A 21798-nucleotide genomic window follows, 5' to 3' on the forward strand; every position below is an offset into this window, starting at 1 on the left:
CCCTTAAATGGCATGTGTCTGCGGTATAAGACAGCCGACATCTTCCCTTTAAAAGTGTTCCTTTCACAGAAAGTCCTCATACACTAATATCACCAACAACGTGTGGGAGCGTCCTAAATCAGAAGAATCAGCAGCAACACAGGAAATATACACGAATATCCAATAGTTTGGAATAATCAAATAACTACCGATAGTATCTTTAGCAACAAAATCAGCATGACTTCAGCACAGAAAATCTAAAATAACTTTGTCACAGATTTTCACAGTCATAATTGATGCAGAAACCTGAAACGGTGTGGATGAAAATAAATCAGCTCTGTATGACAATTCCTATGCAGAAAAAATCTGCCATGTATATATGTGAAAATCTCATATACTATAATAGCACTGTATTACTTAGTGGATTTTCATGTGGAATATGCACTGCATGTAATACGCACCATGTGCTGTTAGACTTTTTTGTTGCAATTTTACTGACCCAAGTACTGTTTTGTCTGTCTCCTCTGTAGTTTCTGGTCCCGCTCCACAGAACGTTAACATTACAGTGGTCAGTGGTGGCAATGGATCCATTATTGTGAGTTGGGAACCTCCCTCCGAGGATGGTCACAGGATTATAAAGGCTTACAAGGTAAATGCAGGGGTGCAGTAGGCACAGACTCCCAGTAACTCAGACTGGCCAGAATAAAGACGTAAACATTTTACATTACAGAATGAAATACTATATTATACTGTTTCTAAGTTAGATTTGTTCCTGTGGAAGCTGAGTGACACACAACATTAAGCAAAATAATAAAAATACCATATTACACAGCAGTTACATTTAGTGCAATAATTTATGGATCCATTAAAAAAAAGCTTTCAAAAAGTAGTAAATGTCATATTTCTGGAAGATTAGACTACAGTGTATGAGTATCAAATGGAAACAAATTGCCCCTGGAAAATCCGGGAAAAAAGGGAATTTTTTTATCCAAAACGACAAAGTTTCATTTTTTTGGCGCCCATTTTCTCCACACCTGATGACTGCCCCTGCAGGTTTATTCTGAAATATCGAAATTCTGAATTTATTACAATTACAAATCCTGATGTATCCGGCAGGCAGCGGCAGGCATCAATCACAGGTGACAGGTGTATCTCTATTAATTACATTGTCAATTTCACTTCACATTAGCATACACTTCTGTGGACGCATGAGGAGATGAAGGAGCTGGGAAGTGTTCTCAGTGTGGTGTGATTAGTTTCACCGCAGGGTAACAGGGTTGAGTGCAGTGTTTTGGACATCTGCACGGTAAATTATACGTCCTCTTTATCACGTGATGTGAGTGGTTGTCAGCCCCCTGGAAAAACTCCTGCACTCATGCAAATTAATAATGTACTTATCAAGATCTCTGCTTGCTTCAGCTAATAAAAGCATGTATTGTTTAGCTTTGGAGACAGAGAACCTTTACATATGTATCCAGACTAGACAACCCCCTGTGAGCAAAACTCATCGCCATTAAAAACATATCTCTGCTGCTATTTTTACAATGTATTTGTTACAATGTATCAGTGCAGGTAATACATGTCGGTCTCTGTTAAGGCAACTGTGAATTGTCTAGAGTCCTTACAATTGTAATAAATGCTTTACTGTAAGAAGTATTTGTTTATTTGATAAAGTGTCATATTTCTGAGTTTCCATCCCTACGTTTTGAAGATCTCTGTTGGCCATCAGTGAATGGATTGCAATGCATATATTTCATTAAAAGGGAACCTTGAGCCAAATTTTACCTAATTAAACTACTAGACCCTTCAGGTAGGGGTTGAAATCTCCATTAACTGAGATTTTCAAGTCATGTGAAAATCATTATAGAAGAGTCATATTTTGTATAATTTTCAAATTACTTTGAAGTGGATTCATTTTAAAGGTAAATAGGTAAAATTTCACATAAAATAGGGAATTCTATATAGAACATTTCTTCATTTCTTACCCTGCCTGAGGGTGCTAGTAGTTATGATAAAAGTCTGTTCTGTTCTACTACTACGCACACAGATAATAAGCTGGTTCTAAATAATTTGTAGGATTTATCATTTAGATTGTATTAATTGTCTTGATTGTCTTGTTATATTCTTTCATATACACTTATATTTTGGGTTTTCATAGATTTGGTGCCTTGGAAATGAGACCCTTCCTCAAACCAACTGGATGGTTGGCAGAGGGACCCATTATCTGGAAATTCCTCATTTGCCACCGGGTACCAAATATCAGGTTCAGCTGGCAGCTGTATATGACAATGGTGTGGGAAAGCTGAGTGACCCTAAATATGTTTTTATTGGTAAGTAATTCTTACAAGTTAGATATTCTTACAGGCATCTGGCAGTTTTATAGCATGTGTCTGTGGTTAGGAACTCTTATATGTCTATTTGGGCCCCTTCCTTTTATTTTGGGAGGTGGCTTTTATTTGCCAGGAACATGTTTTGTTAGATAATGAGTCCAGACATTGATACTCTCATCACATACAGTACAGATCAAAAGTTTGGTCAACTTCTCAATCGAAGAGTTTTCTGTATTTTTATGACTATAAAAATTGTAAATTCACACTGAAGGCATCAAAACTATGAATTGTGGAATTACATAGTTAATAAAAAAGCATGAAACAACTGAAACTATGTATTATATTATATGTTCTTCAAAGTAGCCACCTTTTGCTTTGATTACTGCTTTGCACACTCTTGGCATTCACTTAATGAGCTTAAAGAGGTAGTCACCAGAAAAGGTTTTCACATCACAGGTGTGCCCTGTCAGGGATTTCTTGCCTTAGAAATGGGATTGGGACCATCAGTTGTGTTGTGCAGAAGTCAGGTGGATACACAGCAGATAGTCCTACTCAACCGACTGTTAAAATTGGCTAGAAAAAAAGCAAAAACCATCAAGCGCTACAAAGAAACTAGCTTACATGAGGACCCCCCCAGGAAAGAAGACCAAGAGTCACCTCTACTGCGGAGGATAAGTTAATAAAAGTCACCAGCCTCAGAAATCACAGGTTAACAGCAGCTCAGATTAGAGACAAGGTCAATGCCACACAGAGTTCTAGCAGCAGCCACATCTCTACAACAACTGTTAAGAGGAGACTGAGTGCAGCAGCCTTCATGGTAAATACCTGCTAGGAAACCACTGCTAAGGACAGGCAACAAGCACAAGAGACTTGTTTGGGCTAAAGAACACAAGGAATCTGTGCTTTAGTCTGATGAGTCCAAATTTGAGACATTTGGTTCCAACCACCATGTCTTTGATCACCGCTGGAAAGGGGAACAAATGGACCTGGTTCCCACCGTGAAGCATTTACGAGGAGGTGTGATGATGTGGGGGTGCTTTGATGGTGACATTGTTGGGGATTTATTCAAAATTGAAGGTTGTGTAAGGGCTATTCGAGCAAGAAGGAGAGTGAAGGGGGGGGGGGGGTTCACCAGATGACCTGGCCTCCACAGTTACGAGATCTGAACCCAATAAAGATGGTTTGGGGTGAGCTGGACTGCAGAGTGAAGGCACAGGGCCAACAAGTGCTAAGCATCTCTGGGAACTCCTTCAAGACTGGTGGAAGACCATTTCAGGTGACTACGTCTTGAAGCTCATCAAGAGAATGCCAAGAGTGTACAAAGCAGTAATCAAAGCAAAAGGTAGCTACTTTGAAGAACCTACAATATAAGACATATTTACAGTTCTGTTACGTATATAATTCCACATCTGTTAATTCATAGTTCTAATGCCTTCAGTGTGAATCTACAATTTTTATAGTCATGAAAATACAGAAAACTCTTTGAATGTGAAGGTGTGTCCAAACCTTTGGTGTGTACTGTAGAGGGTAATTTATTAATTTTGGCGCAGGGTGGTGCTGAAACTGTGCTATATTTTTTAGTGGGATGTAAGTTTGTGGCACAAGAGATTAATAAATTAGTTAATTAGCTGGACCAGTTTTTAGCTGCTCTTTTTTTGAGCTACAAATTGTGACAAAAAATTGTGACCAAAATATTGTGACCAAAATTTTGCACCCAAATATAGAACAAGTCAATATTGTCGGAGAAACACCAATATTGTGGCGCTGACACTTCATAAATTCAGGTGCATGAGGCACAAAAAAGAAATAAAAACCTGCAAGTTTTCTGTTTGAAAGGCCATATTAAATGACCCCCATATAATCTAGCCTTCCCCTTATTGCATCTCCTTTTTACCTCAATATCCCACAGAATCTCCAGTAATGAAAGAAGACATGACAGATGCTACCATTCCACTGGATCTGCTACTCCAGGTGGTAAAGCACCCGGCCTTCATTGCTACCGTGGGGGGAACTATCTGGCTCATGCTGATGGCTGCAGTCATCTACTTGTGTCAGAGGAACTCAAAACGTTACAACAAGAAGAAGCACAGCGGTAAGTGGTCATGTGATGGCGTTATCATTTCATAATCATATACAGGCAGTCCCCAGATTACACACAAGATTTGTTCTTAAGTTGAATTTGTATTAATTCCAGACAAAGTAATTTTTTTATCCCATTGACAGTAGTATTTTCACATTTTTGGACTGTTACGAGAACAAGGATTATCAAAAAAGCTCCATTGCAGACACTTTGATAACTCTTGTTGACCAATGCAGCCTGGGGATAAAGTTCAGTAAAATAACAGCATCCAGAGAGAATCACCAGAGGTCACAGTTTCAGTAACAGGAGGGGCAGTGACAAGCTCATGATATTTAGACTAGTTGTTAGTATTGCCTGGTCACAGTGAAATTGAATTACTATTGCATTATAGCTTGCCGGTAACAGGGGTTGGGGCTCTGACAACCTCCTTATTTGTGATAAAGAGGCTGGTTGTCAGAAGTATTAGATGGAATATGTTTTAGTGTATTATAAGGCTAAATGCTGGTGACCAAGCCAATTTTCACCAGTGAAAAACTGACGTTAATGTCCGTTCTTGCATCCATTTAGCATCTGTTTTGCATCTGTGTGTAAGATTTTAAAAGACTAGTTGTATCTGTCTGGAATTGTTCTTTTTTCCTATCCATTAAAATGTACTTAACATTTTGAATCAATACTTCAAGGGAAAATGCAAAAAAAGGAAAAACATGTTTGTTGTGGTAGTGGGCAGGTAGAACATTATCATCCAAAATTATTATCATGTCAAACCAAAGACCAGCAACACAAGATGTTCTGTTGGACCTTCTAGGAGAAATATTGAGGCACGACTTTGCACATTGTTTTTGAGTAAACTGCTAGTACAGTCACCATGCAACACAAATTAGGGGACCAGATAGGGCAGCACGATGGCTGAGTGGGTAGCACTTCTGCCTTGCAGCGCTGGAGTCCTGGGTTTTAGTCCCACCCAGGGACAAAAAAATTGTTGAACTCTGCCGGGCCAGTGCAGGGAAGCACCAGATTCATGATTTCTAGGGCAAGTTCTTAGTGGATCTGGCGCACCAAGCATTATACACAGGCAGAGCACTTTTAGTGCAGTTTCCCACATTCTTAGTAAATTTGCCCCATTAGCTTTATTTGGATAGAAATTTATATCACTATCCACTAGAGGTCACTATTGGTAATGAATAGAATGCCAATTAGTCAATGGGGATCATTTACTAAGGGGCCGGTTCGCGTTTTCCCGACGTGTTACCCGAATATTTCCAATTTGCACCGTTTTCCCCTGAATTGCCCTGGGATTTTGGCGCACGCGATCGGATTGTGGCGCATCGGCGCTAGCATGCACTCAACGGAAATCGGGGGGCGTGGCCGAACGAAAACCCGACGGATTCAGAAAAACCGCCGCATTAAAAACACAAAAAGGTTTGTGGAGCTTGCACTTACCTTCACTAGGAATAGGCCGGTGAACTTGAGCGTGTTCCGATGCTTTTCAGCCTTAATAAATCCCGGCCGGACCCGAATCCAGCACAGAGAACGCGCCGCTGGATCGCGAATGGACCGGGTAAATAAATCTGCCCCAATGTCTGAATCTCTACCTTTCCTTGATACTGTGGCAGTATGTGATCAGACACAGTACAGCTGTGACACAAAACTGGCACAAAGTCGGTGCAAACACTTTAATAAATGTGGGCTTGTGTCAGTCTGGTGGAGAAAATCTGTCTCTGTATATATAGACTTATTTAATTGGTTTTGATTATCCACTCCTGTCTGTCATCCGTATGTAAGCCCAAAGAAGTAAATGCGTAGGTTCTGGGGAGATGTGAAGTGATTTTCACAGTAGCTCTTTGGCACCACATCACTGATGTCCTCGGAGGCTCCCTAGCTCTATGAGATGTCTGACCACAATGCAATAGTATGTAACTAGGATATTATATTCAGTCATAATTTTATTTGCACTTTTCTCTAGGACTTTACCGGTTTGCAAGTGAGGACACCATCATTAAACACAGGTAGGAAATATAAGTCCTCCCCCGCCCTCCTACCCACTGACTTTCCATCTTCTTTTCCCCATCTGTACTTTCTATTTCTTTTCTCGCTATTTGTTTTGCTTCTACTGTATTTTGTGTTTTAAAGTATATCTCAATGACTAAATATTAGCTGTAGACGTATTCATCTTATGTGTCTGCAATGAGCTTGCATTGCAAGCTCCGTACCCTAAGTTGTTTCTACATTTCTAAATGAGAATGTCTGTTGGCTACTTTATGTATTCCCTAAAGGCAGTTACTGCATAGTTATTAATAAGTTTATTGAACTTAATAAAACCTTGAAAGAGAGGAAATATGCAATTTTATCCACTTAAACAGACCATATCGCCACATAAAAATGACATCCAAAAGGAGATGTTCTGTCTACTGAAACAGTAGTGGATTATAATATAAGCGGTTTGGGTGGTAGCCCGGGATCCAGGCCTTCTGAGGGTGCAGCCACTTGTTCAGTTTTTCAGATGCAGTTTTTGATGCCAAAACCAGGAGTGGAGTAAAAAATAGAGGAGGAGCAGCAGTTGTCAATGATAAGTCCTCTCCCATTTTCATCCACACCTGCTTTTGGCTTCAAAAACTGCATCTGAAAAACTGAACATGTGGCTACACCCTAAGGGGACCTTGAACACCTAAACCATCCACCTAATGTTAAACTGAGAAGGGCCTTCACCCATAAAATCCTCATACAGCTGTACCTGCTCTCAGTACACATGTGCACAAAGGCCATTTCAGGACTTTTGAAGGTCCTCCAAAGGTCCTGAAACCGGAGATTAAAAGCAGGCAGAAGGATGCATCCGCCATTCCCCAAGAAGCATGGTTCTAGTACCGTATGTAGGAAGTGACTTGTAGGGGCTATAATATTCATACAGTCCAGGCCCATGGCGCCCTTAATCTGACCCTGAATAGAAATAGTAAAGTCCCGTGACTTTATAACAGTTTTCGGACACATTTAGTAAAATAATTGGATTGTGTGTTTTGTTGTACCAGAACTGGGTTGTTGTTTTACACTGTGACATTACAGAGGGTCAGGGAATGGTACGGGGATCATCACTATGAACTAAAATATTTACAGAAAGTGCGCCAACTGGTAGGTGGTGTAATATATAAATTATATATTAAATTCTTCTCCCTTCTCATAATCTATATTGATTGTTAGTGAATGGGAACAGTCATTAGTTATAACCGTGCAAAGTATTAGCACTAGGTTCCCACACCTGCTGATGGTATAAAGACCATAGTGCCATGTCATTTCCCTCTACTTATAATCCTCAGCAGCCGGAGTGCACCGAACCACCAGCCATCTTCAGCATTACTTTTGTCAGACAGGCCATTACTCAACATGAAGAATTAGTTACGAAATGAGTTTGTGGCAGCGCCATTTACCGGCAATAAAATATCGCTCTGTTTCAGCAATTCCTCAGCTCAATAAGACTCATTTGCGTTTGTCCTTCACAGACAGTTGTAAATTGTACTCTTGGGAGATATAGTGCAATATACACTTTGTGTGACACAGCTCCTGCAGAGACATCTAACATCTCACCAGCACTGAAATATGAGCCCCATCTGAGCGGGAACATGGCCCCCCTGCTCTGCTGCCTTATTACAAGCGATCAGACTTAAAGGGGCCATGTTACCTCATTTATGTCTATCATCCTTTAACTCTGAGGCTGTATTCACACGTTGTGTTTTGGATGTGTTTTTTTTTAAACGCATTGGGCAAAACACATCTCCAAACGCATATTTGCAATGAGAATGCATTCAAAATGCACTGAAATAGCATCCGAAATGTGAATACAGCCTGAGAGACCCTGATAACAAGAGAGTGTGATAGCCCCAGCTAAACTGCAACATTGGGCGTATTATACTCCAGAGTTTCACGTCCCATTCTGCTGCATTCATTTATTACTTTTCGTATCATGCAGTTTTATACTCCAGAGCTGCACTTACTTTTCCACTTTGTGTAGATAATGAAGAAGCAGAGAATTTGAGGAATTTTAGAATATCACATATTGTACCTGTGGATTTAGATAATGGTCTTTTCTACAGGATGGACACAAGTGACTCTCCTTGGCTTTCAAACACTTGGAAATCTGCTTCATGCTCCAGAAATTACAGCAGCACAACCAGTATGAACAGCCAGTTACTGTGGATGGAGAACAAGGATGCAACAGACTTCCATAAATCCAGTAGGTGCATAAATATTCACAGTAACAGGTGTGCTAGAAGCACATCATTGAGACTATACCATATTTTATCAGGAATCTACGAAAGTTGGGTGACAAAAACAACTATGTAAATTGTACTGAAGGTTATATTTGTTGTTACCCATCTAGAAGTGATCCCAGATGTGTTATTATGTCTCCAGTGAAATATAACTGAGAAACATAATGACTATTCAGATTACTCACAGTTGACCAGTGTTTCTTAACCTTTGTGATTCAAGTACCCCATAGTGACTTAATGTTCCAACTGAGTAACCCCAGGTTATCAGTTATATAGGCTAACAAAATAGTGGGGCACATTTACTAAGGGACGTGCACCAGTTTTCTGGTGGACTTTGTGCGTTTTTTAAGGTACAAACTGCTTACACAGGTATTTAAAGGACATCTACCACCAGATAGCTAATGGTGGTGTGTCCTCAATAGGCTGCTCATTATGTCTAGTGGATGGGGGGCGCAGTGTTCTACATGTAATTCGGCATTTTTATTGCCGAAATAATAACTTTGTAAAGGGGCCGGAGGCGCTTGGGCTGAAGTAGCCTGAGCGCCTCTCGGCTTCCCTGGACTTTAATGTATTCATGCCCCACCACTGCAAGCCTCCTCCTGCAGACAGCCGGGGAATTACAATTTGGTTGGCGACGTCAGAGGGTGCCTGTGCGCCTTCATGAATCTGGCGCCCATGCACTGCTCCGACAGAGTGCACCACTTTTTTTTGGTGCACCTGTCGGACTTTGCGTGATAAATCTGGCGCATGGTCCGACTGAGCACCAGAACTTCCCCTTTAGTGCCAAAATTTGTTGCATGAAGAATAGCGCAGCCGCGCCACAAAAGGGTCGCATGAGATAGAAATGTGGTGCAGACACTTCTTAAATACCTGTGCAAGCAGTTTGCACTGAAAAGAACGTGCAAAGTCTGAAAGAAAACTGGCCCATAAATGTGCCCCAATGGTTAAATTGGTGCAGAAGAGATGTGAAGTAGATCCCAATTCAAGACTGATGCTCTTTGACCTGCTTCACTCATGCCAAGTAAGAAGACAGTAATATACTACTGGTAGCAGTGTTTATGGACATAGTAGGGGTAGCACTGGAAATAGAAAAAACATTATATGTTTTTATAAGCAGTGACATGAACCCCAGAGAGTGTGGGATGTACTCCTTAGGCCATGCAGACCACTTCTGCTTCATATGGCAATCTAGTTAATGCTGAAAATGCAGATGCCTTAGCGAGGTTGGTAGGTTTTCCTACTTTTTCTGGACATTCTCTATAGATTTTTTCCAGAAAAATGAAAGCTGATAATTGTTATTCTGGTGGTACAAACAGAGGGCAGCACATTTACAGTGAAATTGTGTATGTGAGGGGTTTTTGTTTTTTGGTGTAATGAAAGTGCTTGGTGGTACAGGGCATTGACAGATACATGACATACTAATTTTTGGGATGCAGGATAATACAAAGTGACTTTTGGGGTGAAGAAAACATGACATACTAATATACAGTATAACCAGAATATGACACAGCAATATTTGGGATGACAAGACAATGACATAGTAACACTTTGAGATAATGTATGTCCTTATTTTGCAGCTATCTCATTTGAGCGTAAAAGTGAAGGCAGCCGCAGTCAGATCATCCCTCTGGTTCCGGACAGCAGTACATATGGAGCTCTGTATGTGGATCTCCCTGGGAAGGACTTGACAACATTCCATTACCCCTCACCTGTCAGGCTTCCTGGGATGGGGATTAGTTCAAAGTCGGGAATACCTCTAGGAGTGTATGATCACAGCCTGTTCCCGCACTGTCATAGCAGTGCTAACAGCCTCATACACGGGGGCACAAGGAGCAAGATACCTGGAAAACCTGTGGTTCCTGTACCACCAAATGTAGCACTAAAGGAGACTTGGAGTCAAAATATTAAAAAAGGTAAGTGTAAGTATATATGTGCTAGCACTTATAACATTAGCAAGGTAGACAACATACTGCACTATAGGGGAAGATGAAGACACTATACTGCATCTGAAGAGGTACTATATTACACAGGATAGCAGGTATTTGGAGGCAGTAATCTCAATTCTTGGGAGTATAGATGGATACACTGTTACACTGTAAAGAGGGGAGGTGGAAGCATTATACTACACTGGAGAGAGGAAGTGGAGGCACTATACTACAATGTAGAGAGAGGATGTGGAGGCACTATACTACACTGGAGAGAGGAAGTGGAGGCACTATACTACAATGTAGAGAGGGGAGGTGAAAGCACTATACTAGACTGGAGAGGGGAGGTGGAGACACTATACTACAATGTAGAGTGAGGATGTGGAGGCACTATACTACACTGTAGAGAGGGGAGGTGAAAGCACTATACTAGACTGGAGAGGGGAGGTGGAGGCACTATACTACACTGGAGAGAGGAAGTGGAGGCACTATACTACACTGTAGAAATGGGAGGTGGAGGCACTACACTATGCTGTAGAGATGGGAGGTGGAGGCACTATACTACACTGAAGAGAGGGGAGGTGAAAGCACTATACTACATTGTAACAGAGAGAAGGTGGGGAACAGGCCTCGCAAAGGATTAAGGGCCAGATTAAGGTTGGTGGAGCCCCTGGGTGCAAAATCTGGTGGGGACCCACATTGAATGTACTCCAGATAGGGTAGAGACATCACTGTATACTGCCCCTCAGCAATAACTATATACAGCCTCCAGTAATCACTATATACAGCACCCCCCAGCAATAACTTTATACAGACCCCCAGCAATCACTATATACAGCCACCCCAACAATAATTATATACAGCCCCCAGCAATCACTATATACAGCTCCCTGTAATTACTATATACAGCTCCCCACAATAAATATATACAGCCCCCAGTAATCACTATATACAGCTCAAGCAATAAATATATACAGCCCCCGGTAATCACTATATACAGCCCCCAGCAATAAATATGTACAGCCCACCCAGTGATCACTCTGTTATAAACATACACAACTCCCCCTTATAACTATATACAATCCCCCTATAAAACCTATATACGGTCCGAGGTAAAATAATGAAATAGTACTTTACCTTCCTCCGTTCCCCTGATGCGCGGCGGCCTTATCTCCTACCTCGAGATGTCCCTTGGATGTGTATCAAGATGGCGCCGCCCTCTTGGTTTACCTACGAACTTCTAATGGCAGATGAGGGAACTTATTGCTCCCTCGCGCTGTCATAGGCTAAAGTCAGGGCATGCTACATGTCTACTGGGAAGGGCCCGGGGAGCCCGGACCCTAATACACTTTCGGCGATTCCCAAATTTCCCACATTTGGTGGGGGCCCCTTGAAGGGAAAAGTGGTGGGCGCCCCTTGAGCCCCCCTCTATAATCCAGCCATGATTATGAGGCTTGTAGTTTAGAGAGCACAGTATGTATACAGTCTGAAAATGGTGCAGTTTGGATGAGGAAAGTAAAGGCAACTGAAAACAGCAAATCACACACAAATTATTATAAGGAGAACAGACCATCATCAGGCATCTCAGTTTTTTGATTTGTTGGACATCTTTACGTTACCTAATCAGTTATCTTCCAAATTTCTGTAGCTGCTCCAAATTTCTCCTTATGCCATAATGCTCTTTCCTACTGATATAATATATGGTTTTCTTGCACCTACAGAGCTGCATCATGTGAATAGCGCCCCACTATCTCCTTGTTTCCAGACAGACAATGTCAGCGTTCCCAGTATAAAGAGCCTAGATGGAAACCAACCAGGAAAAGGTGAGAATGCCTCCAAATATGTCATTAAGGCACATTACACACCCGTGGCACTGCCTGATCAGCCTCATACATATTGGGACACATTTACTTAGAAAGTCGGAATAATCACTAAAAGTGCTATTTCTGTGTATAATACTGTGTGCAGCGATTCACTAAGATTCTGTGCCAGAAATCATGAATGTGTCGCTTCCCCGCACTTGTCCGATACAGTTCACCGTCTTTTTTGTGGTGCACCTTTAACATAGAATGAGCAACACACTTTGCAATTTAAATGCGGCGCTCAGTCCTACTCAGTTGTACGGAGCACCAGCACCCCCTAATTTGTGTCGCATGGAAGCCAGCACAGCTGCACCACAAAAGGGTCGCGTGCGACACAGTAGCGGCGCAGACACATCTTAAATACCTGTGCAAGATGTTTTAGCCATGACGAACATGCACAGTCCGACTATAGTGCGGTGCAAAGTCCTCAGTAAATGTGCCCCATTATGTACATCAGAGATCACCGGGCTGTCACTTTTACACTGTGTAGTGAAAAGGATCATTTGTAAGTTTCAGAACTGGGTCTGTTTCCAGTTTACACAATTCAGGCTTCAGTTATCACATTTCATGATTCATTTATGATTCATTAATCTATTCTATTCTTCTCCATAGAACTGTTGCATAACCTTAGCTTAGCTTACAATTATTGAGTCACAATTGGTGTTCAGCCAGGATGTAAACAAGTATTCTGCCATTCACTGACAGCAAGCTGATACAATGGGGCACATTTACTTACCAGTCCCGTCGCGATCCCCGAGGTGTGTTGTCCGACAAGGATTCGGATCTTCTGCGATTAACGTAGCTCGTGCGTCCGATTTCCTGCATCTGTCACTTCCCCGCTGAGGTCAGCCGGAGTTCGCCTTCTTCTTCCCGGTGCTTGTAAGTGCGTGCTTGTGAGACAATTTGAATTTTAAATCCTGCGCGTTGTCCGAATCCTTGTCTGGCGGCCACGCCCCTGATTTGCGTTGCATGAAAGTCGGTGCGATTGTGCCAAAATCCGATCGGGTGTGCCACAAACCCCTGTTAAATGCAGCGCAACACGGAAATCATCAGGAATCGCTGACGAAAATGCGCCGTGCGGAACCTTAGTAAATGTGCCCCAATGTGTATTTACATAAACAGTGAGACTCTATAAAATCAGAATTAGTTCTATTAGTTATTGTGTATCCCACCTTTAAAAAGATTTTTCCACTATTTGGAGGTACTTCTTGCACAAGGGGCCCTTATGGTATCACTTTCCCATATGAGAAGTCTATTTCCATAAACCATACATTATAGTTGGGAGTTTGGCACAGACTTTGCATTGGGGCCCATCAACTTCTTGTTACACCACTGTGTCCGAGGTTTAAAAAACATGGCTACTTTCTTCCAAATACAGAGCCATACATGACCATGGTTTACTGGAAGAAAGCAGCCATGCTTTTGAATCTCCAGACAACCCCTTTAAGGGGGGTTGGGCACTACAGCCGCGCAGAAGTGAGCAGAATGTAAAGAATGTATTCTTTTCTTTAGAATATGCAAAAGTGATGAAGACGTTCAGCACTCCGAAGATTCTTCACTACACCACATCCCTCAAGGTGATGGACCTCCTACCATACAATAGTCCTCTTCCACCACCCCCTGATCCTCCTCCAGAGGAAGAGCCATGTAGGGGCCGACAGGACAAACCGTAAGATCACATCAGCATTTCTAAGCTATGATTACCTGTAACCAGATTTTCACTAGTAAACCTAATGACAGGTTCCCATAGCACTATGCTATTGCCCACAATGTTTTTAGCTGAAAAAAACTACATGACTGGGGGAGATGCCGGAGACATTTGTGACCTGCATGAATAAAACAACCCTTGAAACTCACTGCTCCTTCTGGCAGGATGCCAGAAACCTGTCATTAGGTTTATTTGTGAAAATCTGGTGACAGATTACCTTTAAGATACATATACTTGCTGCAAAATGCCTTTACCTGTAGTATAAACTTTACCAGTTATCCAGCAGGGGGCAGCACCCAACCATCTAACAGGAGATGGTAAAGGCTATGCTGCAGTCTTAGTCCAGTGATCTATCAGATGACTATTGACTAAGGGATCGATCAGGTCCATGTCTCACCTAGTCGATCTACTCTAACCTTCTCTAATTTAATCTAGTTTAATACCTCGACAATAGGTTGTCTTTTTACAATGTTTTTTGTTGTGGCATGAAATATAGGGAAAAACACTTCACAATTTCATTTTCCTAGGAACTCAGCAAAAGGTTTGGGCCACCCTGAGACTTTTGTTGCTCTACAAACTTACTGGTATCCTACTTGCTGCAATATACAGTAGCAGAATAATGGGAGATGCAACAAAAACCATGTGCTAATAGTAATGTAGCAGTGTTGCCCCCTACCATATTTCTCAACAAGGTTAACTGAATGATGGGCTTTACATATCATACATTGTAGAGCAGTGATGGCTAACCTATGGCACTGGTGCCAGAGGTGGCACTCCGAGCCCTTTCTGTGGGCACCCAGGCCTTCACCAGAGATGACTCCAGGTATCTTCCTGCAGTCCCAGACAGCCCAGGACTTGCTGTGCACAGAGGTATATTAAAGTGACAGCTCTACCTGGGACTATTTTCTGCTTTATTGGTGCCTCATGGTGCTGGTATCAATGAAAACTGTGACGGAGAAGGGAGTATAAATCACAAATTAAATTTCTGTGTTGGCACTTTGCAATAAATAAGTCGATCTTTGTTGTAGTTTGGGCACTCGGTCTCTAAAAGGTTTGCCATCACTGTTGTAGAGTATGTGATTTGCAAGTGCAATATTCCTAGCAAGTTTTAAATACAGATCAGTAAAGGATAAATAATAAAATGTATGTATTCAGTGACTCCACCGGCAGCATAGTGAGTGCAGCTCTAGAGTATAATACAGGATGTAATTCAGGATCTAAACAGGATAAGTAATACAGTATATGTAGCAGCAGAATATTGAGTGTAGCTCTGCAGTATAATACAGGATTTAAATCAGGATATGTAAAGTATAAAGAATTAAATGTATGTTTACAGTGAATTCACCAGCAGAGTAGTGAGTACAGCTCTGGGATATAACACAAGCTGTAACTTGAGAGCTATACAAGATTAGTCATATAATGTAATGCTACATTGTCCTTGTATTATTTTTCTTCATTTAGGATTCCTAACAGGCTGGTTGACCCGCATGAAGACAATGGCCAGAAACTTATGCAGTTCAGTAAGAAGAAGGCTCCACCAGACTCGTTGCTCTTCAAGCAAACCTCATCCCTGTCCCTCCATGATGATACTGTTCTTACTCCAGATGATGTGGCCCATTATTTGGAGTTTAATGAACAAGGTAACCACATCAGGTGAGTAGACAACATTCATTTCATCATGGAGCACTTTATTTGTTGGAGATGAAAGTGGTTGTGGTTCTCATAGTATTGGTGGCTTTTAGCATGCTTATATAGCCTTCAGTCATGGCTTGTCTGATCTTGTGTCTTTGATTCATCAGCCACCACTCTACGGTGGCAATACTTTTTTGCGCCATAAAATTAGGCTAATAGACCATAGAGTAAGAGAAGTGTCTTCCCTGCTGTTAATTTATCATAAGGCACACTATGGAGGAAGCCTCACAGGTCAGCGCAGAAATGATTACTCCCCACAATTAGCTGTTGCTGCGCTGACTCGACAGTTTTCCACCCGTCTTCTGCTTCAGGTGACTTTCTATATTCAATCAATGACTGAACTAATGTCTCACTGTAGAATTTACTGGAAATGTATTGATCACAGAACGATTCCTGTATTGCAGACTGGGCACATTGCAGAGTGGTTCTTCCCTGCATCGTTTGGCAAGTTATAGCATAATCTATCTGGTTATTTAGCCAGCCTGTGAACCACACTGACTGGAACATATCATTGATATGATTAGTATTACATCCGTTGTGTAGTGTCATAGACCCCTCCATATATAGAGGTGACTCCCTAGTCTAAATGTCTTGGGATATTCTGGACCCCTTATATGGGTAGGTTCACAACCCTACCAAGACCACCGCAAGGTCTTCATGCACTAGAGTTGTATTGAGGCAGTCACCTTGGACCTCTCTCTTTTGAGAATGGGCCTCTCCCACTACCCCTGAATCTGAAACCTCTATGAGGCAGTCCCCAGATTACATACAAGATAGGTTCTGCTGGTTTGTTCTTAAATTGAATTTGTTTCTAAGTCAGGACAGGTAGATTTTACTCCACACAAATAATTTTTTGATGCCAGTAACAATGTGATTTTCAAAATTGTGGGTTGTCAAGGGAACAAGGATTAACAATTACGTTTCATTAGAGACACCTTGAAGTTGGTCATTGTAGCCTGGGGCTAAAGTTCAGTAAATTATCAACATCCAGAGCTTTACTAGAGGTCAAAGGGGTCCATTTGTAACCAGAAGTTGTCTGTAAATCAGATGACCTTAAGTCCAGGACCGCCTGTATTAGCAGGGTCCTTATCAGCTTGTAACCCCTGTCCACAAATTATATATACTGTACATTGGTGACCACTACAGGGCCTGTGTACACAGGAGTAATATAAATGACAGTGCCACCTGGTGGTTGGTTCTTAAATGTCATTGTGGAACACTATAGACACGGACACAAGTCATCAAGCTTCGGTGGAGCAATACACTATGTTAAGGACTATACACAGACTACATTATGGTGAAGTTATAAAGCTTTTACTATTTGTGGAAAATTCGTATTATGTAATAAATGGATTCTATTGAAAGGAATGGATATTTTGGCTTGCATCTAATTCGTTTTCTGTAGTGTTTCTATAATGTCCCCAATCAATGCAACTGTAGACAAAGGATTTTGTCAGTCACTACGGCTGCTTGGCTAAAATTAACCTGGTTCCACAGCATCATGTAAAAAACAAAAATGGACCACACACAGATGACAACCACATGCTGTCCGGTGAATAATGCTTAAAGTGTTAATGAAATAAGTTTTCCGATCACGTTTGGAAATTATATGTTCTGTCAGCCCCTTATCTTTGAGGCAGCGAGAGATTAATTAGATGGAGAGATATTGATTGATGCTGAGAGTGCGGCCAGTTTTATCTCATAGGATCACCAGGTTAGTCATACTTACAGATTAACTCATCCTGTGCTGAGTGTTAGTGAGAGAAGACATGTGACATCCCATACCAGGGTCTAGCCTTTTTCTGGCTTGGGGGCAGCTGGATCCCTGAGGTACCAGAGTGGCTGGTGGAGCGCGGCCTAGAGCTTGTCTCGGTCACAGTGCTGGGTACAATGGGACAGAGGCGTCATCCACAGTCTGGCAGGTCTCTGGCAGATGGAAGCACAAGAAAGAAGGGAGAAGTCGAAGGAATCAGATGTTTCTCCCTGGGGCAACCAACCCCGATTTAGATGTAGGGATCCCTGGTGATGGTGAATGGGGTGCCCTTGGGGGCATTCGCCTTACCCACGGGTCACTCGGAGACAGAGAATGTCAATCAGTCAACTTACAGTTTGTTTATTCGGAACCCAGCAACGGCCAAACCAGCAGTAACATCAACTGAGTCAAGATGGCTGGTTGAATGGTGTTCCACAGGAGATGCACACAGTCTGGTATCAATAGCTTAAGGCTGGAGATGGATAGATTGCTGGATTCAGCCGCAGGATCATGCAGACTCCTGAAGGTGGATGCCTGCTTTGGCCTGGTCTCCACAAAAGCTAGGTGTGTCAGGGCAACATGCCATGTTCTTTTCTTCCTCTATCTTAGGAAGAACTGTAGCTTTCCAGCCACAAGGGGTTTTATAGACTCATTGTTATATGCTCATTATCCAACCAGCGTTCTCTTCAAAATGTAAGAACAACAAGGCATCTTATTGGTTGCAAGAATTATAAATTCCTTCTCAGGCAGATACTTAATAGCTGCATTGCCATTCCCATTCACTTGCGATCACATAGGTTGATCAGGCCTAGAGAAACGCTATTTAATGGAGGGAGGTTGTGATTTTGCAACACTGCATTGGTAGAGGTGTTGCAGATATATTCTATACACCCCTGCCATATTCTTCTGTCTCAGGACAAACATTATGGTGGGTATTTATCAGGACTTCTGCGCCACGCTAGCTTATTGCTAGCACTTGCACCATAGGGTGGGTGCGGGCGGTGAGGGAGTGCGCTGGCGCGGGCCATTATTGTACCTGCGTCTGCACACTCGCTACAGCTTGCGGATTTCCATATGTGAAAATTCGCTGGCTGCGTTTAATTCTACCCCAGGCAGGTCCTGACTTAGAGATCAACGCTGTGCAGGACCCCGCTGGTTACATCAAGAGGCCGGAGCCTCTTGATGTATCCGGCTGTGCTGGAGCTGCAGCAGGCTATCATACGCTGGTGCACAAAAATAACGTCCTATGTCTGTACCGCTGATAATACTGTAGATGCCGGGGTACAGTAAGAGTGTGCCTTCTATAACAAGAACTGACACGTTCACTATAGGAAAGATAGCGACCCTTCTGGATGAAAGCAACAGATGATATCACTATATAATACAGGCGGTCCCCTACTTAAGAACACTCGACTTACATATGACCCCTAGTTACAAACAGACCTCTGGATATTGGTAATTTATTGTGCTTTAGTCCTAGGCTACAATGATCAGCTGTAACAGTTATATAATGTGTCTGAAATGAAGCTTTAGTGTTAATTCTGATTCTTATGACAACCCAACATTTTTAAAATCCAATTGTCACAGAGACCAAAAAAGTTCTGTCTGGGATTACAATGATAAAATATACAGTTCCGGCTTACTTACAAATTCAACTTAAGAACAAATCTACAGACCCTATCTTGTATGTAACCCGGGGACTGCCTGTATAGGTAAGAATACAGGTAGTGCAGGAGCTGTCCCCTCTATGTCATGATGTGACAAGCCAACCCCATATTGAGAGTTGCACATGTTCTTAATGGAATAGGAATGCCATTGGTTTCCTCAATGAAGGAGGAGTGCATTCAGAACCCCACCTTGCTTGTTACACCTCTATTGACATTACCTGTTCTCCTAACTTGGTGTCAGGGGCGGACTGACATTGAGTCTGAGACTGGTGGGGCTGTACTCACCTTTCCGACACTCCTCAGCAGCACCACTACTTCACGCTGTCCAGCAAGATGCTGATGTCATCGTCTGATCGCAGCCTCTGTGACAGTATGAGTCTCTTTCTCTGCGCTGTACATGTTGATTTAGACCACCTATTAACAGTTTGTGTGGAGTTTAGTAACGCCACCTACATCACATGGCCACGCCTACTTGTTTTGACCCCTCCCACAGAATGGGGCTACTTTTAAAGTTTTATCCAGGGCCACTTTAAATTCCCAGTCCGCCCCTGCTTGGTGTTATGTAAAGATACTTGTACAATAAGTTCTATTTCCTATACAAGATACTGCCTGTCCATGTTCCCAGATACTAGTAGTTTAGATCTACTGTCAATTCTTGTGGTCATGGACCTGTGATATAACATTTCTGTGGTAATTTTGGACCCTACAGACATCCATCTGAGACTGACTCCACCCTCCCACGACCATTCTCTGCTTCATCCAACACTTATGGCTACATCTGCAGCCCATCAGAACTGGCAGAGGGAGACGCAGCTGATGAAGATGATGACCTGGACCTGGGAGAACTTAGTTCATTAAAATCCTACAGAAAGTATTGTGAGACCCCAACCTCCAGCATCAGTGAATATGAGAGTTCCATGGCGGGGTCCCTTATTAATGGTTGGGGATCTGTATCGGAGGATAACTACACCAGCGCCCGATGCAGCATGGTCAGCTCTTCAGATGGCTCTTTCCTTATGGATGCCAGCTTTGCCAAAGCCCTGGCTGTGGCAGTGGATACCTTTTGCCTTGGCATTACCCAGTCTGAGTCTGTAGGAGTCGACCGGATTTCCACTGGTGAGTCTTTAGAGTATTACTATTTGTGGCTACAGGTTATATTGTAGTAAGCAATTGCATGTACAGTATTGTAGAAGAAGCTGTGTGCTACTGTATGGGGGACATGTATCTTATTATTTTTTGGGGGGTGTATAATTGAAACATTGGGTAGGTCTTTTTTGCAATTTATGTATCATGTCTTTTTTCTTGTGATAAATGATCAGTTTTTCTATCCTGGCAGATGCAACTTTTGAAGTCTAGACATACCCTAGGGAGATGACGACCTATGAGGATGCGGTCACATGTGGCATTTAGGATGTCCTTTTCATAGCATCGCAGAAACGCATGTGTTTTACTTGTTACCATGCATTTGGTTGGTTTGAAAGTGTTTATCTTCATTGCTGGAAGTGTAAGCAGCTGTGTTAACATTTTCCCAGCTGCTTACAATTACAGCAATGAAGGGAAAACCCCACCCCAATGTCTTCATGCACTTTTTATTACTCTGGCCTTGTTAAAGGGAGACTATCAGCAGTTTTTACCATACAAAGCTGCAGGCAGTGTTGGGTATTGTCCCTGGAGACCTATTCAACCATATCTTTATGTGTGTTATAAGTGGCAGCAGGACTGTGAAAATTAATTTGTATTCCAGGATTGGATTTGGATTCTGGTGGACTGGTGTCTGAGATCTCTTCAATTCCCAGATCCTCATCCTTGAGTAATTACTGTAGTATTCAAACAGAAGCCTGCTACAGCACTGACACATAGCAGAGGGGGTGGGGGGTTGTGCCATGTTGTTTGAAGAGATCTTACACACCAGTGTTCTCTAAGTCCAACTACAATTCTGGAATATAAATGCATTTTTATAGTTCTGCTGCCTCTAATAACATACATAAGGGTATAGTTTCACAGCTCTTCAAGGCTGCTACCCAATGCTTCGTGCAGTGGCGTAACTAGGAGAGGCTGGGCCCCATAGCAGATTTCTATACGGGGCCCCCCTTCCCCATAAAAAAATATACATATTTAGGCAGCATTCACATAAACGTGTGTCCGCCTGGCTATAGCGCGGCAGGCACACGTCCGGTGCGCTGGAGAGGAGGAGAGGTGATCGCGGCTCACCCCTCCCCTCTCCATAGAGAATGGAGCCGCATGGTCGTTCTTACGGCCATACATAGTTCAGGCTCTATCTCTTTTGCGGCCACAACTCGAAACAGTGAGTACTCGTTGTGCTCACTGTACCAAGCCCAGGCTATAGACGCCTATGGGGGAAGTATATCCGGCAGCAAATTTGCAGCCAGATATACGTCCCTCATGCGTTCCTATGAATGTATCTTTATACAGACATGTTTATACAATTACACACATTAATACACTCCTATTTACGTACATTTATATACTTATATACAAACACATACATTTCTACACTCGTATACTTGCACCTGTATACATAC

At 42.3% G+C, this 21798-nt stretch overlaps 1 protein-coding gene across 2 annotated transcripts in view; it reads left to right on the top strand.

Annotated features, from left to right (window-relative positions):
* Positions 1–21798, top strand: part of ROBO4 (roundabout guidance receptor 4) — a 74336-nt gene that overhangs the window by 37204 nt on the left and 15334 nt on the right. For both annotated transcript variants that reach the window (XM_072156610.1, XM_072156611.1), the window contains exons 9-18: positions 510–628; positions 2138–2309; positions 4219–4401; positions 6353–6395; positions 8472–8611; positions 10226–10561; positions 12295–12396; positions 13948–14104; positions 15605–15796; positions 19965–20371. In XM_072156610.1, coding sequence (XP_072012711.1) covers positions 510–628; positions 2138–2309; positions 4219–4401; positions 6353–6395; positions 8472–8611; positions 10226–10561; positions 12295–12396; positions 13948–14104; positions 15605–15796; positions 19965–20371 — 1851 coding nt within the window. The remainder of the gene's footprint in view (positions 1–509; positions 629–2137; positions 2310–4218; positions 4402–6352; positions 6396–8471; positions 8612–10225; positions 10562–12294; positions 12397–13947; positions 14105–15604; positions 15797–19964; positions 20372–21798) is intronic.

The sequence above is a fragment of the Engystomops pustulosus genome, chromosome 6 (assembly GCF_040894005.1).
Source record: "Engystomops pustulosus chromosome 6, aEngPut4.maternal, whole genome shotgun sequence".
Taxonomy (NCBI): Eukaryota; Metazoa; Chordata; class Amphibia; order Anura; family Leptodactylidae; genus Engystomops; species Engystomops pustulosus.